Below are 16,155 nucleotides of genomic sequence, written 5' to 3' on the forward strand. Positions count from 1 at the left end.
AGGTCACAGCCCAGCTGAGTGCTCCTCCAGGGAGAATATGGATATGTACCAAATTGGAAGTGCAAGCTTTGCTAGGGCTGAGGGTGGAAAGGTGAATCACAGGATGGTTTCGGAGGGACCTTAAAGCCCATCTTGTTTCAATGCCCCTGCCATGGGCAGGGACACCTTCCACTAGACCAGATTACCCAGGAAACTTCCCAGGGGAGAAAATCCATGAGTGGGCACAGAGCTGGTGGGAAAAGAGGAAAACCCAGCAGACAGGCATTTTCCTTTTGGCTGCAGCCCTCCATCACCCAGGGGCAGGAACACGCGTGCCCAACCTGCCCAGGGGCTCAGACGCAGCAGCAGAGCGTGGAGCAGTCCAGCCTGGCGGGGGTCCCAGCACTCCCAGCCTTCTTGTTCTCCTTGGGCAGCAGCAGCACGAGGGCCATGGCCAGGGCACAGTGGTAGAAGCTGTGCACGTAGGTGTAATCCCACTCCTGTGGGCAGGGAGAGCGACGTGAGAAGCGGGAGCAGCAGGGCTGGGGACATTAAATTTCTACAAGTAGCCAAAAGGAAGGGGATAAAAAAAGATTCCTGAACCTTCTGCCTCCCTTTGCTGTCAGAGAAGAAAGGATTTCCAGTGAAAAATAGAACCCTAAAGCAAAGGGGATTTAACACGTTCTAATTTGCACATTTCCCGATTCTTGAATGAAGTGTTTCATTACCCCGCAAAGGACGCGGCGGCGAGGCCGGGCCGCGCGGGGAGGCGGCTTCTGCTAAGTGACATTTTTATGTTCTGCTAGAATTTGCAATTACTAAATGCTTTGAAAAATAATCCTTGGGGATGCCTGTGAGGTTGTATCTCGCAGCTCCCAAAGCACAGAGCAGCCGTAACGGCGGGGCTGAGCGCAGGCACGGCCGGCAGCTGTGTCGGGGGGTTATCGCCTGCCCGGCGGGACCCTTCCCAGCAGGACGGGGGGACTGGCCAGCAGCAGGAGGAGAAGGATATAAACACAGCATCAAGTGCCCCTGGGAGTCACTGAGAGTCTTTTCTTTGGCCTGAGCCAGCTCTGGATCCGGCCATGCCTGGGTTGGATCCAGTCCCTGCCGCGTCGCCGTGAGGTGTCCTTAAGTCACCCGTGCCCAGTTTCCAAAAAACCCTGCTTGCACTTGACAAAGCCATTCTGAGGACCACGTGTGACTGAGGAAAGCACATCCCCTGTCCTTGTCACTCACTGAAGGGGGGAAAAGAGACAGAGCATCACCCTGTGTGCCACTTGCTGTCACACCTGCTCTGAATGGATGAGGGGATGGGGACAAGCATGGAGGGACCCTTGTCCCCAGCATGCCACCCCTGGAGCCCCATGCCTGAGCTGGGTTTTGTGCAAGGCTGGATGCAGCCCAGTGGTGTGAGTGGAGCTGTCCCTCTCTTGGTGATGTCCCTCACACCTTGTGGAGTCAGGGAGGGTGAATGTCACACAGGTACCTCAAAGAAGAACCTCAGCATCAGTGCCAGCGCCCCAAAACAGAAGCCAGGACCAATCTGTTGGGTGTAGACACTCTTGTCAGGATAGAGCCCTTTCTTCTCCTTCATCTTCTGCAGCTGGGAGGAAGGAGAGAGCACACCTGGATTTAGCTGGCTGCTCCACCCTCATTCCTTGTAATAACACTGTTTTTTTAATATTCAGCCCCAAAGCCAGCTCAGGGAGTGTGTGCCCTCACAGACCCAGCTGTGGGAGAGCAGATCCCAGCACAGCATCTGCAGACTGGAGGATGCAGGGGGCTCCCGTGCCTTGGTCTCCTCCTTGCCCATCCCCTCCCCATGGTGGCCACTTGCTTTTAGCTGCTGGCTTAGTGACAGTTTATAACTGGGGCTTGCACCACTGTATTTCCACGATGTTTGGCATCATCTTTCTGCAATTTTTATCCCATCACTCCTGCAGTGGCTTCCCCACCTCAGTCCCAGCTGGGTCCACAGCACAGTGGGGCACAGACTGCAGCACTGTGCCCAGCTGTCCCAGCTGGATTCAGGCAGACTGCAGACAGATTCCTCCCCACTTTATCACCGTGGTTTTATCCGCATCTTCCCCGGATCTGGGGCAGTTTACCAGATCCCTCTGCCTCTGAGTAGCTGTAAAAACTCCATAAATACGTTCCTCCTGATTAGAAATGCAGGGACAGCAGATGTGGTAGATTGCTCAGACCGATCGAATCTGGCATTTATCACAGAGGCTGCTGTCTGCCTCCTGCTCAGGTTGAAGGAGAAATCACTGTGAGACTGAGAGCTGCATCTTGAGGAGGAAATCCCTGGCATGGGTTCAGCCCTTTCCCCAGCAGGAGCATCCCACAGAGCCCATCCTGCCCCACGTACCCATCTGACCGTGATCACCAGCACGGCCGTCCCAATGGGGCCCGAGTAGACGCCGTAGCCCCAGCGGTCGTGGTAGATCCTCACGGCGATGGTGAGGACTCCAAACATGATGAAGGTCGATCTCTTGGGCTCGTCAAACTCTGCCAGGGCTGAGGGACAGGAAACAGGGAGCACCAGGTCACAGCCCTCCTTTTTCAGCTTCTCCCCTAAAGCCTTCCTGGGGTCTCTCCCCCCTGCCCCAGGGTTGCATCTGTGTCTGGTTTGCTCTTCTCATGTCACACTGCTGGGGAAACTGAGGCACATGGGGCAAAGCAAATCATTCTGGGCATCTGAGTGGTGGGTCCAGGAGATGATTGTTGTGGTTTTATTTCAGTGTTGTATGGGGAAGCTTAAAGGAGATTGCCTACCTAGAGGAGCTGTGGCTGCCCCATCCCTGGAAGTGTTCCAGGCCAGGTTGGATGGGGCTTGGAGCAACCTGGGATAGTGGAAGGTGTCCCTGTCCATGGCAGGGCATGGAACAAGATGATCTTTAAAATCCCTTCCACTTTAAACCACTCTATGATTTCCCCTTTCCTTACCTCAGAATTCAGAGGCGATTGCAAAAACCCTTGTGCCCTGCGAGCCCACAATCAGCTCTTGGCTCCATCCTGCATCTCCAGCCTTCCCAAACCTGCCAGCTCGCTCTGGCATGGGCTCCACCACCCCAGAGCAGTGGGACTCCCCCACTGATGCCATGGGGTCCCAGCTGCCCAGCACCTGCCCAGGGTTTGCAAGCTGGAAGTCGCCAGTGTGAGTAAATTATTAGAGGCTTTTGTTTAGCACAGAATGGGGTAATAACTGATAAAAGTTATGGATCCCAGTGGGCTCCATGCTTTTCCAGCTTGCACAGCTGTGTTATGGCTGTCCTGGATTTGCATTCCGGGAAGTTTGCCCGAGGGTCTGCGTCCGCACATGTGCACTGGGGCTTTACAAGCCACAGTGAGAGGCTTCCCTGGGCTTCAGTCACCACACCTTCCATGTCCTTGGATCGTGCTTTTATAGGGAGTTTGGCTAAGGGATAATGTCCGCATGTTAATCTCTGTTGTTTCCCAGAGGGTCAATATTTTAAACCTCCTAGTCCAGGATTTGTATTTTTTTGTGAGGTTTCTGAACGCAGTAATGAAGCAATCAAGTTGAATTTTGCTGCAAGGAGCCAAAGTGTCTGGATCAGCTCTGACCTACCCTGACACTGCTGCTATCCACTGAAAATGCCCTTTGGAAATCATTTGCCTCGTTGCCTTTTCTAGCTGAGCAGAGAGAGCACTGAGGTGCCCTGGGCAGTGGGGGAGCCCCCTTGGAACTCACATTTTGATGGGACAGAGCCATTTCTAAGGGTAATATTTTCCCCACATATTTTTCCCTGCATGGTAAATTCATCCTATTGCATGCCCTGGAAGGGAGGTGCTCCTGCATCCCCACAGGATGAATCTGCCCAGCTTAGGGGTGTTACCCCTGCTTGTGCTGGGCTCTGAGGCTGCAGGAACCCCATCCCTGCAGGAGATCCTGCACCATCCCTGGGGGGCAGAGGGGAAAATGCTGTGGCCATTTTGGGGTTGACTTCAGCTTATCATGGGGAGCAATGGAAACTCTGTCTGGAGTGGGGACTGGTTAGAAATGGCCCAAATTTTAGAGCAAAACCTTTGTTTTTTGGAACATCTCTCTCCCCTGACCCTGCTGTCTTCTCCTGCCATGAATAATCACATCCTTCCAAAACTCATGGTGACAAAATGGGAAAATGATAGGTTTGAACTTTTTGTCTTCCTCAAATTTTTTTCTGTTTCTATTATATTTTGTTTTGGTGGCAAATAAAGAACAAAATGAGGAAAAAGAGAGTGAAGCAAATGTGGGGAAAAGGAAAACTGAATAACAGGGTAAGGGGTGAGATTTATAGTAAAAAGGAAGTGAAATAAATTTCTGCTTTTTCTAAGCAGATCTAATATTCCCATCAGCCCAGCCCAAGCTTTTGATAAACCAGGAAGTTATATTTGTTTTGACTAAACCACTTTGATTCTCATGCTACCAAGGGAAGTGGTAGATTTTGCATTTCTTAATGTCCCTAACTGAGGCAAGACAAGCTGATGGGCCTGGTATGGGGAAAATGAGAAGAAATGGGAAATTCCCTGGTATATGAGGTTTCAGACTTGGTCATCTCATAGTCTTGTCCTGCCTTGAACTGCAGCACAAGGCTGCCCATGTGTTACTGTCATTTCAAGCAGAGGACGTGTGAGAGCTGGTGCAGGCAGGGGAACACCTGACCAACAGCACCAGCAGGTGCCACAGCTCTTCATCTCCTGGGGGAAAATGTCCCCAGCCACCACTCAGGACAGTTCCATGTCTGGACCCCACCAATCACAAAGACTTTCCAAGGTGTTAATGATACAAAACTGGATTCATCCAGAGCACAGACTGACTTCCACAAAGGACAATTTCAGTAGCAGCTGAGGTGGAGCTCAGAGCGAGCGGCATTTCTGGGGATTGTCCCCACTGACTGTCCCAGCAGCCATCCTGACAAATCCAGCCCTTCCTGCCAGGGGTGCAGCTTTCAGGAGCCACAACAGACCAGTTCTTACCCATCAGGGACACCCAGATGGACAGGGCTGTTCCGTAGATGCTGAAGTACTCCAGGATGTCGTAGCGCATAAAGCACAGCACTGATAACCCAGGGCCATCACAAACGTGGTAAAACTATTCAAAAAGAAAAAAAATTATTAGAAAACCAGTTTATTACCCACTTACCAGTAAGGTAAAGGCTTTTATCAACTGGTTTGAAATAGTGTAGCTGCTGAGGGGATGGCCAGCCAGGCCAGAACAGTGTCAGCTACAGCAGGATCACTGATATGCAGTAATGAATATATTTGAGCGATAATGTCATCGTTCCCGGTTGCAAATTGCCCAAGAATCAGCATTCTTCTCTTTTAGTACAAACTAAGACAGGCTTTAATTTGCCTCTTGGCCAGAATTTGCAATCTGATGACCAAGCTGCTTTGAGCTGGGCGCTGGGGGACGGCCTCTCCAGCAGAAGGAGAACTCTGGGGTTGTGGTTTTAATTGCGAAAGATTCTTGTAAAACAATTCAGAATGAGTGTCCTGATGAAATGTGTGTGGATGCCAGGTCACTGTCCAGGCTAAACAGGGTTTATATGGCCAGATTCTGAATGCTGGGGAATTCACTCATTAGTGCATTCCCTTAAAAACCACCAGTTCCTGCCCATTAACTCATTGATTAGGTTATTTGCAAAAAACCCCATTTTCATGCAACATAAATGCAGACCACTCCAAGAGACCTTCTCCAGTGCAATCAGAGGAATGCTCCCAGTGTTTGCCTGGCTCTCTCCCTTTCCTGCCAGCCCTCAGCCCTGCAGGTTTTGCAGTGGCAGCACCAGGGAGCTCTGCTGTTTCTGAAGAAGTCCCTGCTCCGCTTGGCCGGGCGCCCTTGGAACGCTGCTCGCTGTCACGGCCCAGTGGGGATGCTGATATCATTTATAATGGGAATTGCTGCGAGCCCTCTGGCTGCCTGCAGCTTCTAGAAAAGATTGCACCACGGCTGTAACTCTTCTCCCTGCTTGAGATTGGGCTCAGGGAGTCTGGAGCCCGGGGGGAAGGAAAGGTGGAAGGCCGAGCGTGTTCCTGGCACTCGTCTGCCACAGCCATGTGCTTTCACTGCTCTGTTCAGCTCTCCTGCTGGAGGAGGAGTGGGATGCTACAAAAAATGCAACAGCAGCAGCTGCTGCCCTTCCAACCCCCTCCCCACCATGCTGGCAGCTGCCTCTCCTCCTTTCCCTTCTTTCCCTTCCCCACTCAGGGAGATTTTGCTTCTTCAGTCTCTTCGGAGAGGACCTGTTCCACCTCCCATCAAAATCTGTGCCAATTTTCCTACTGGCTTCTTGAGGAGGTAGAGCAGACACAGACCCAGTGCAAAATGAAATTGTAGATGTCTGGCTTCCCTGGGGAGCTGGGGTGGGGGGCTCAGGGATGTTTTCATATTAACTGCTCCTGTAATTTTTATAGAACTGGCAGAATTTCTCCCCCTGCCTTGTGGTTTAATCAGCTCAAATGGTCAAGGAAGTTATGTGGATCCTTAATAGGAGACCAAGCTGATTCTGAGCCATGTGGAAGAGCTTTTCATACTGGGAAGATCCTTTATCTATTCCCTGCCTCAGTTTTTCTGTACAAGAAACATGCCAACCCTCATGAGATGCCTTGAGATGGATGGGGATTAGTGGGAAATGCAACATCAGCTGGGCTGCTGAGCTGTTTCCGTCATATTCTTTAGCAGATCATTGAAATGTAGTCAAACAGGAGATGTTTTTTCCAGTGGGAATGCTGCTTTAGGTGCTCAGCTGGTGTTTGTATGGAGTCACTGAGCAGGGATACAAAGCCTAGGGCATCACATGGCTGGGAGCAGGAATAGGAATGTTTTATATATGTACAGACATTTCTTCACTGTTATTTCCACACAAAGGAAGGCCAGGGAATCAGAGCCTGGTAAAAGACACATTTCAACACACAAAGGGTTAATAATTATTATATTTCAGCCTGTTTTATTCTCTCCTTTCCCAGTGCAGAAACTCCCCTGACTCCAGCATTGCTCCCATCCCCAGCTGGCAATTGCAAAATCAATAATTTGACTACTATGTGCTTTTGGCTAAAATGACAGAGGCAGAGCAAGAGATTCTGGAGGCAATTTAAAGCCTAAATTCAGCATGGCCACTTAGCAGCTGTAAAACAAAGAGAAAAGCCAGCTCCAAAGCAGTGCAAATCAGTCAAGGCTCTTTGCACCCAGACCTTCTCCCTAATCTCTGTCATAAAACACCACTAAATCTCTGTAAGGCCACACTGTAGGACACCCTAAACTGGAGAATCAGCTGCTCAGCACCACACATGGTGGGAAATAACTGAAAAAGGATATTTTAGGGGTTGTGCTGGCTGCTCTTGGGTGAATCAGCTTCTCAGTGATACGGGGGGCATCTGGGAGGATAAAACATGCAGGGAGAGGGGGAATTGAGAACTTCTTACCGCCACGAAGAACATGGTGAAGAAGTAAACCATGGCTTCCATGTGGAAACGCCGCTTGGCCGCGATGCTGATGGTGGGGAGGAAGACCAAGGAGCTGAGGGTGGGCAGAAGGAGCTTGGCCACCAACGAACCCATGGGTGCCTCGTGGGCCAGCAGCTCCTGGGAGCAGGGCAGGAATGGTGGAGAAAGCAGTGGGGAGTGTGCTTTAAAATTTAAATGCCCTCGTGTCAGGAGGGCTGCGGGCAGGGAACAGCTGCCACCGCCACAGCCCTCGCTGCTGTCTCATCCCAAATTCCTGACACAGCCGGTGGCTCCGGGCAGCAGATGCTCTGTGCCCCCAGAACTGGCCTGGGTGTTTCTAAAGGAGGAAAAGGGAATGTTGTCCTTGCACGCCTTGTGCTGGGTGTTGGATTTGGGTGCATGGTGGGTGAGCTCAGACTCTGGGTTTGCTCGCTCCTCATGGGGACATCCCAACCCTACATCCTGGTCAGTGCTGCTGGAGTAGTCCAGCAGGGAAAATCCATCTTCTTTCCTCACAAAGGGGATGGGCACTGATCTGTTCTCTCTGGTGGTCAGGAATAGGACCTGGGACTGTCCTGTGCGAGGTCAGGAGCTAAACTTGGTGATCCCTGTAGATCCCTTGCATTATTTTACTATTCTCTGCTCTGCATTTCCACAAAGGAAGAGCTGGTATGTGGCAGGCCCTAGGGTTTTTTAAACAGTGGGATGTATCCTACGACCTTTATACACTTGAGAAGCACACACCAAGCTCCAAATCTGCCTTTTATTTCCCCACCTGGGGTGGGTGCAGACATGGGGCAGCTGGTGCGGCACAGCACCCAACGCCTGCTGCCAGTGCCTACGTGCCCTCCGTGGAGTTCAGTGCAGTCACATTTCCCAGCCATGCCCTCAGCCTCTGCAGCCTGGCCACCTCCAGGAGCTCTGTCTGAAATTCAGGAGCCGAGCGTCTCCGGGCTGGAGGAATTCGAGCGGATTGTCGTGCGGCGCAGGAAAAGCTGGAGGAAAGGAAACCAAAAGCCAAGCGGCGTTCGGGCTGCTAATCCACTCAGTGGTTCTCTCTTTTATTATGACTTTTTATTATATCGCTGCTGCTCCCCCCCTGCGTTAATATCTTTTCCTTGGAGCCTCGCAGGGATTCTCGGCATCCTTTCGGCACAGCTGTTCCCGGGACACGGGGAGCAGGAATGCTCCGCTTGAGCAAGCGCCTTTGTGGCTGCGGCTTTGGGGAGGAGGGTGGGAGCTCTGATAGCAGCCACCAGCTCCAGGGCTGATAGGACGGGCTCGCCTCTCCCCCGGGAGGGGGTCTGGAGCAAAGACAGGCACGCAAGGATAAAAAGAAATCCTCTTTAAACCACTGCAGGACGTTGGAGGGGGAGTTGGGGATGTGTGTGTGTGTGTGTATGTGTGTGCAGGGAAGGGCACAGAGCATTAAAGCATTGACTCTGTGCCGAGAGCCTTCCCCAGGGCTCAGATGTGCTGGGTAGGGCTCCCGTTTTTAGCTGATACTGCAGGAACCATCCACATTCCCTGGCTGGCTGCAGGCATCATCCCTCGGCGGGATGCTGCCCACACCACATCTCCAGCCGCCCTCCTGCCTGGGCAGGCTATAAACTTACCACAGAACTCTGCAAAACTGAATCTTGACCAATAAATATTGAAAAACCCTGGTGTCCCTATTTACTGTGAAAATGAATCCCTCCAAGCCAGCACATAAATACCCTGGTGCTCCCCAGGTGTCCAGCCCTGAGCTGAAAGCAGAGCTCCAGCACAGCCCAGAGTACCCTGCTCCTTTTTTGGGCCATATCCTCAGATAAATCCATTATTCTGTGTCCATTATCTGCTTGGACCAGCCGTGGGGCCCAGCAGGGCTTGTCCTCATGGGGGTTTTGAGCAGATTTGGGGTTACAAGGTTGCACAAACCACTCTGGATCCTTGGCTATGAAAACATCATCTGCCCTGCTTTTGTGGCCATGAGATGGATGTGAGAGAGGTGAAAGCACAGCTCCAAACCTGCTGCTGAGGGCAAACCTCCATGTCTGGGTGCAAAGCAGCCCCCACAGCCCCTGTGGGGACACGGCAGTTGTGCAACAAGGACATGCAAGGGTGGTGGTTGTGCACAAGGCAAACACATCAGGTGGAAAAAACCATCAGGCAGTTGTTAAACACATCCCCTCACCCCCAGCCTCTGCCCAAAATCCAGCTGGCTCCCACTGGAAAGGAAACCCCGTTGGCTGCTGGATGCAGCAAGTGCCAGCCATGGCAGGCACTCCCCAAGTAGGGAAGTGTTGGAGCTCTCAGGAGCAAGAAAACATTCCACAGGTTGTTGGGGTTTTATTCTATTTTTTTTTTCTCTCCCAGCTGCACACCCTGGGCTGGTGGTTGGGTTGCTGCCAGCACTGTAGGCATGGGGGGAAAAAAAATATCCCATCAGGTTGCACACATGTTTCAGCTATTATTGAAAAAGAGCCCCCAAAATGAATGGGGAGGAGAGGGGCAGGCAGGTGGTGAGCTCCTGGCAGGAGCTGCTGCTGCTTTAAAAGCTCTTTGTTCACGGCAAACACCGCGGTGCAGACGTGGGTTGGGCAAACCTTCCCGGGAAGGAACCCAAAAAACAAAGGGCCAGGACTTTGTTCCTTCTTTCCTAAACAGGTAGGAAATGGAGAAAGAGCAAATTTTAGCTCCTGAGTTTAAGTGCTGCTGGAAAGGGAATTTTAAAATCTGCATTCCACAGGGCTAATTTCGTGTGGATCGGCGTGCACGCAGGAACGGTGATATATATGGCTGAAAAGTGGCTCCCAGATGCCAAACCCAGGTTCTGGTATGCTGTCCTGGATCCTTCCAGGGTAACATTAACCATGGCTTGCTGCAAGCACTTCTACCCTTTCAACTCAGACGTTGCAGTGGAGGAAAGAGACACAGAGAGTTTTGTTTTATTTTTAATGCGAGGGTGATGGTTTGAAAGCAGTGTATGTTGGAACAGGGGCTGAGGGGGCTGTGCCAGCTGAGAGTATTGAGAGTATTTTCTCCTTGGGGTAAGTATGGGATGATCTTTCATCTGCCTATGGTGTAGACTGGGTCAGAATTGAAACCTGCTCAGTTGAGTGTCACCAGTCAGTGCCAGGCTGGAAATACTGGTGATAATGACCCAAAAACAAAGAGTGAAGCTGCAGTTCTACCTGGGGTTGCACTTTGAACGACTGTGGTGCTACAAAGTGGTTTTTTACCACTCCCATTACTTCAGAGTTTAATCTTTCATCCCCACAACCCTTCAGCTGGTGCACTCTGATGGTGAGAGGCTGGATGGTGGCCTGGTCTCAGCAGGTTGATGTGGCAGAGCCTTGAGCAATCTGACCAGCAGGGCACCATCCAGTTTGTGAAGATTTCCTGCCTTTTTCTGATCAAGCATCCTCCTGGTGTGGAAGCACCTGGTGCAGGAGTGGAGCAGCCCATGGGCACGAGCCCTTTCCTGCCTAGCTGGAGAAGAGATGGCAGCAGCACCTGGATAAAACACCTCTGCCTCTGCTCAGGGCTGGAGGTGAGATCCTGATGTGGGGAACACTTTCTGGCCAGCTGGAGCCCAGACACAGCCCTGGCACCAGGGAAAGGAGCCCCATAAAGGCAGAGCCACCAGCTGGGCTGGAGCCCTGCTCAGCCACTGCTGCAGCCCCAGCTCTGATCACCCAGGCCCAGCCCTGCCAAAGCACCTGCATCCTCCTCATTTTATTAGTGGAATAAATTGCCACTTAAAATATCCATTCTCCCTAAGGCCTGGCCCCATTTGAGGCAGCTTTAGCTGAATACTTACCCTTAAAAAAAAAAAATCCCCCTTCCTGTCTCCCTGTTGAATAAACCTATTATGCATATTGCTCTCAGGTATTCCTGCTGCTGTTTTCCTTAGGGATTTTTCACTCTTCCCTTTTCTCTCAGCCCTGTCATGGCCCATGACAAGCATGTCATCATTAATGATAAGGACAGCTGATTTCTTGTCACCAGTTTTCCATTGCTCCTATCTTTGGGATGTCCTGGGGTGGCCCCCCACTGCCAAATTCATGGAGGCAGTGCAGGGGTTTATTGCTCATTTCATGGTGTTTAATGGGTTTTTTTTTACAGTCATAACTCCTGGAGCCCAGTAACGACGTTGAGGGTCTCAGCTCTCGCCCTGTTGGTCACAAAAATGTCATTTTCTGCAGAGAAACGCTTGAAGCTGTGATGCTTCAAGGCTCAAAATCCAAAAAGGGAATGAAACCAGTCTTAGGGTTTTTGGGGAGTCTGACTCATGGATTTTGAATGCCTGTGGTTGGCAGGGCTGCATAGCTGATGGCCCTCAGCACAATACTGCTCAACTTCCATGGCAGACTCATTCCATTCAAAGAAAAGCCTTTGTACTTTTTTTTCTCCAATCTTTGAATAGCTAAAATTTTGAACCGAGCTTGACTTGCCTGGAAGCTCCTCCAGGTTCTTGCAGGAATGTGCAGCCTTTGGGGACAGGTAAGATTGAAGTCTGCACAGAAAAAAGAAGCTCATGAAACGATTGAAACTCCACAGCCACGACCATACCTGGGGTCACTGCGGTCACTTGTGACTTTCAAACTGCCCAGAGATATTTTTCACAGGAATCTGATGGTGAGAGCAGCTCAGTGGCTTTGGCTGGTTCAGTTTGACTCAACATTTTGCAAACCCTCACGCCATAAATCAGCCCCATGCCCAGTGTGCGGGGACACGCAGGGATGAGCTGCCTTGCCCAACACTGCGCCGCAGGTCACTCTGCAAGGGGCTGAAGAACACTTCTGCCTCTAAAGAACTCTTCTTTTGGTCTCCTCTTGCTTCTTTTACTTACCCAGTGGTGGGCCACAGCTGCAGCTCTTGACTGCCAGGGGCTTTTTGGGGGGCTTTGATCCCCTTGGTGAAGTTCTGGGACCTCACACACTCAGGGTACAGCTTTAATCTGCCCATGCCACACCAGTCTGGCCTGGAAACAACTGCAGAAATGCCAAACAAATGCATCAGTTCTGCAGTCAGGATGAAAAAGGAAGAAAACCAATCAGTTGTCTCATCCCTGAGGGAAGATGGAGCTGTTGGAGGGCCCTGGGCCAACAGATTCCTGACCATGCGCACATTCCTGGACCTGGGCAGGCATTTTTGGGGGGCCTGGCTACAGCAGAGTCCTCACATCTGCTGTGCCAGGAAAGGGCTGAGCCAGGAAAGGGCTGATCTGGCTGGGAAACTGATGCTGGAGCTCCATATCCATGGCTCGGGCTCACCAAGAAGAGATCCTGTGATACAGAGTTCATGGAGGGCTCGTTCCAGGGATGTGCTTGGGACTCAGAGGTGCTGGGTGTCAGCTCCAGCAGGTCCAAGGCTGGTGCTTGGGTCAGGATGGAAAAGTGTCCTGCCATGGGAAGCACAGGGAGGAGGTCAGTGTGTCCTGCCTGGATCAGAGCTGGCTGTCACTCTCTGCTCCAGGCTGAGGAGTGAGGTCCCTCTGCCCCAGCAAAGGGATCCCCCAGCCCTCCCTCGCTCCTGATCCTGCAGAACCCTGAGTTTGTCCTCTCAGCTGAGCGTCCCTGGCTCCTGCCAGCAGCCCCGTGCCCAGCCCAGCTCTCTGTTGAACTCCCTTCAGCCAAGGAAACTCCTTTCCTCCACAGGCACTTCTCTGGCCAAACCAGCAGCCGGCCGCCGGCAGCGCTCCCCCGGCTGGAGAAGGTGATCTTGGAGCTGCTTTGGGTTTTATTTGCACTCTGAATTCTGGGGGGAAAAGCCTGGCAGCCTCCTGGGGCAGGGCTGTCCTGTGTCCCTCGGGGTGGTTGCTCTGTGTCCCCAGAGTGGCTGTTCTGTGTCCCCTGTGGTGGCTGCTCTGTGTCCCCTGTGGTGGCTGCTCTCTGTCCCCTGTGGTGGCTGCTCTGTGTCCCCTGTGGTGGCTGCTCTCTGTCTCCCAGAGTGGCTGCTCTGTGTCCCTCAGGGTACCTGCTCTGTGTCCCCCAGGGTGGCTGCTCTCTGTCCCCTGGGGTGGCTGCTCTGTGTCCCTTGGGGTGGCTGCTCTGTGTCCCCCAAGGTGGCTGCTCTGTGTCCCTCAGGGTGGCTGCTCTGTGTCCCCTGTGGTGGCTGCTCTGTGTCCCCTGTGGTGGCTGCTCTCTGTCTCCCAGAGTGGCTGCTCTGTGTCCCTCAGGGTACCTGCTCTGTGTTCCCCAGGGTGGCTGCTTTGTGTCCCTCAGGGTGGCTGTCAGGGCAGGCACCCACCATGTCCTGGGCCAGTGGCAGGAGGTGAATTCCCAGCACAGGATTGCTGCTCGCCCAAGTGCAGGATGCAGAGAGCAGAGCTGGATAAGGGACTCTCATCCAAATCCTAAATTTCCCTGGGAAAGTCCAACACGAGCCCTTAGTGACCGTCCCGGGTGGGAAATGCTCTCGCTGTCCATGCAGGTGCATCTTGTCTCAATTTACTGCGAGCCCAAAAGCAGTAAATAACATCTGCAAATCATTTCTAACGCTCCTGCCAAAAACCGGGAGATAAAACCCGCTGTTGTCTGAGCCTGGCCAGCCGTGATTAATGCGGTACCTGCAGCAGCAGCCCCGGGGCTTTGGGGACACTGCTGTCCCCGGGGGTTTTGGGGTGGCAGCAGTTGAAGCTGCGGGGTTTGGCTGATGTGAAACTCGTGTTTTGGATCTGCTCTGTGCTGCAGTTTGTTCTCGGGGCTGGTTGGGCTCCCATCGAGGCGATGGCATCGCTCCTGCTGATTTCACGGGGCCGGGGCGGGGCAGTGTGAGCCGCGCTGCCGCGGCCAGGGATAACACTGTGATTTATGGGAGCAATCAGTTGCCACTAGGAGCTGGTTAGGAATTTTCCGATGAAACGGGGATTGCGTCAGAAACCGCTGAGTCATCTCAACTGTTTCATAAAAAAAAAAAAAAAAATACTATATTAAAAAAAAAAATCTTTTGGCTTTGATGAACTTTTGGTGAAGCACAGACTGAATGTGTCTCGCCTGCTGCTGGCTCCCCCAGATCAGCATTCCCACCCTCTGGCATTCCTCCTCCAGCCTAGGACAGGGTGTGAGGTCACCCAGGGATGGCATCTCCTGGGGTGCCACCTCCTGCCCATCCCCAGGGCTGGGGGATGCTGGGGCTCTCAGGGACCCAGGCTGCTCTGGAGTTTTCAATGTGAAATAATTCGATGCTTTTAAAACCTCTCGTGTTCAGACTTTTCCCTCCTGGTTGTTCCAAAACGGAAAGGGTTTTCTCCTGCATGTCTCGGGCTGGGATATTTTGAAATGCAGGAGTTGGGTGAACTCAAGTGCTAAATTTTCCCAGTGTCCTGGTCACAGCCAACCGATGGAAAATTGAAAGTTGCAAATCAACCTGGCTGGGTAAATTAGAACAGGCTGGCAGACATTTAGCCAAACAGAAAAGGAGACTTCATTTCCCATGTAATTTTTTTGGGACGGATTCTCTGTCACACAGACATCCCTGGGAGGACTGGGTCCAAATTAACAACGCTGTGATTCTGCAGGGTACTGGGAGCTGGGAGGGAAAGTGTGCCCATGGTGGGGGGACAGTCACCTCAGGGCCCTGCAGATGGGTGCTCCTGGCCAGTGGCAAACGGTGACAGGGCTGAATGCTGCCCTCAAAGTCCAGGAGCAGCCAGAGGGACGACCTGCAGTGCAGTGCTCTGCTGGGAGCACTGGCTTTGCCCTGTGCAGGGAGGGAGGAGGAAAGGCTGGAGCTGAAGCATGTCTGGAGGGATGTAGGAATTGTTCAGGTGGGCTGCTCAGAGCTGCTGGGATGTGCTGAGGAATGCACAGGAATGAGTGTCACCACATTCGACACATACACACCTCAGAACACAGACAGATGGATCATATATCAAATATAGGTGGCACACACTGTAGCTGTGGCCTTCTTCCCCACAGGCTTTTCTCCCAGACACACAAACACAGATCAGACATGACCTGTGCATGGCTGTTGCTGAGCCAGGGGATTTGTCCCCATCAAAAATGGCTCTTGATGTGCCCCAAACCAATTTTCTGACCCCATTTTCTGCGTGGCACAAAACTATTTCAAGCAGCAAGACTGGCACTGAGCTTGGCCAAACAGCACCATAAGCACGGGACCTTGAAGATTTGGTTCATTTTCCAGCAGCAAGTGAAATGAAAAGCCTGGCAGACCGAATCCAACCATTCCCCCGGCCATCCCAGAGGCAGCACGTGGCTGCACAATGCCCGTGGAGGTACTGGGAGATCTTTGGTGATCTGATGATGGGGTGGGGGCAGCAGGTCCCGTTCTGCCGCCCGAGGAGGGGAATGCAGCATCCTCCGGGGGGGGTGCCGGGGGTAGGGGAGTGCAGCATCCTCCGGGGGGTGCCGGGGGTAGGGGAGTGCAGCATCCTCCGGGGGTGCCGGGGCGAGGAGCGGCGCATCCTCCCAGGGAGTGCCCGGGGAGGGGGGAAAGCAGAGCATCCTCCAGGGTTGGGGGGGAAGCGGAGCATCCTCTGGAGGGTCCCCGGGGAGGGGGGAAAGCGCAGCATCCTCCCGGGGCTCCCCGGCTCTGCGTGACCAGCGGGAACGCATGCGTGCGGTGCGGGCTCTCCCCGCCTGTGCCCCCCCGGTCTCGCCTCAGGAAACCGGCTGGCGGCCGCGGGCCGGCGCCGGGGGAGGCGAGGGGTTAACCGGGGTGGGGGCATCCCGGGCCGAGAGGTGTGAATTCCGCCCGCTCTCCCCCCTGCCTCCCCCC

The 16,155-nt window shown here is 52.9% G+C and overlaps 1 protein-coding gene across 1 annotated transcript; it reads right to left on the reverse strand.

The window, feature by feature from the left end:
* Positions 1–332: 332 nt before the first annotated feature.
* On the reverse strand, positions 333–7,542 carry MYMK (myomaker, myoblast fusion factor). Its single transcript, XM_066563118.1, has 5 exons — positions 7,408–7,542; positions 4,963–5,077; positions 2,354–2,502; positions 1,469–1,585; positions 333–479 (listed from the first exon to the last, which is right to left on the reverse strand). The coding sequence occupies exons 1-5, from the start codon at positions 7,540–7,542 to the stop codon at positions 333–335; spliced, it is 663 nt and encodes a 220-aa protein (XP_066419215.1).
* Positions 7,543–16,155: the final 8,613 nt, after the last annotated feature.

The sequence above is a fragment of the Molothrus aeneus genome, chromosome 19 (assembly GCF_037042795.1).
Source record: "Molothrus aeneus isolate 106 chromosome 19, BPBGC_Maene_1.0, whole genome shotgun sequence".
Classification (NCBI taxonomy): domain Eukaryota; kingdom Metazoa; phylum Chordata; class Aves; order Passeriformes; family Icteridae; genus Molothrus; species Molothrus aeneus.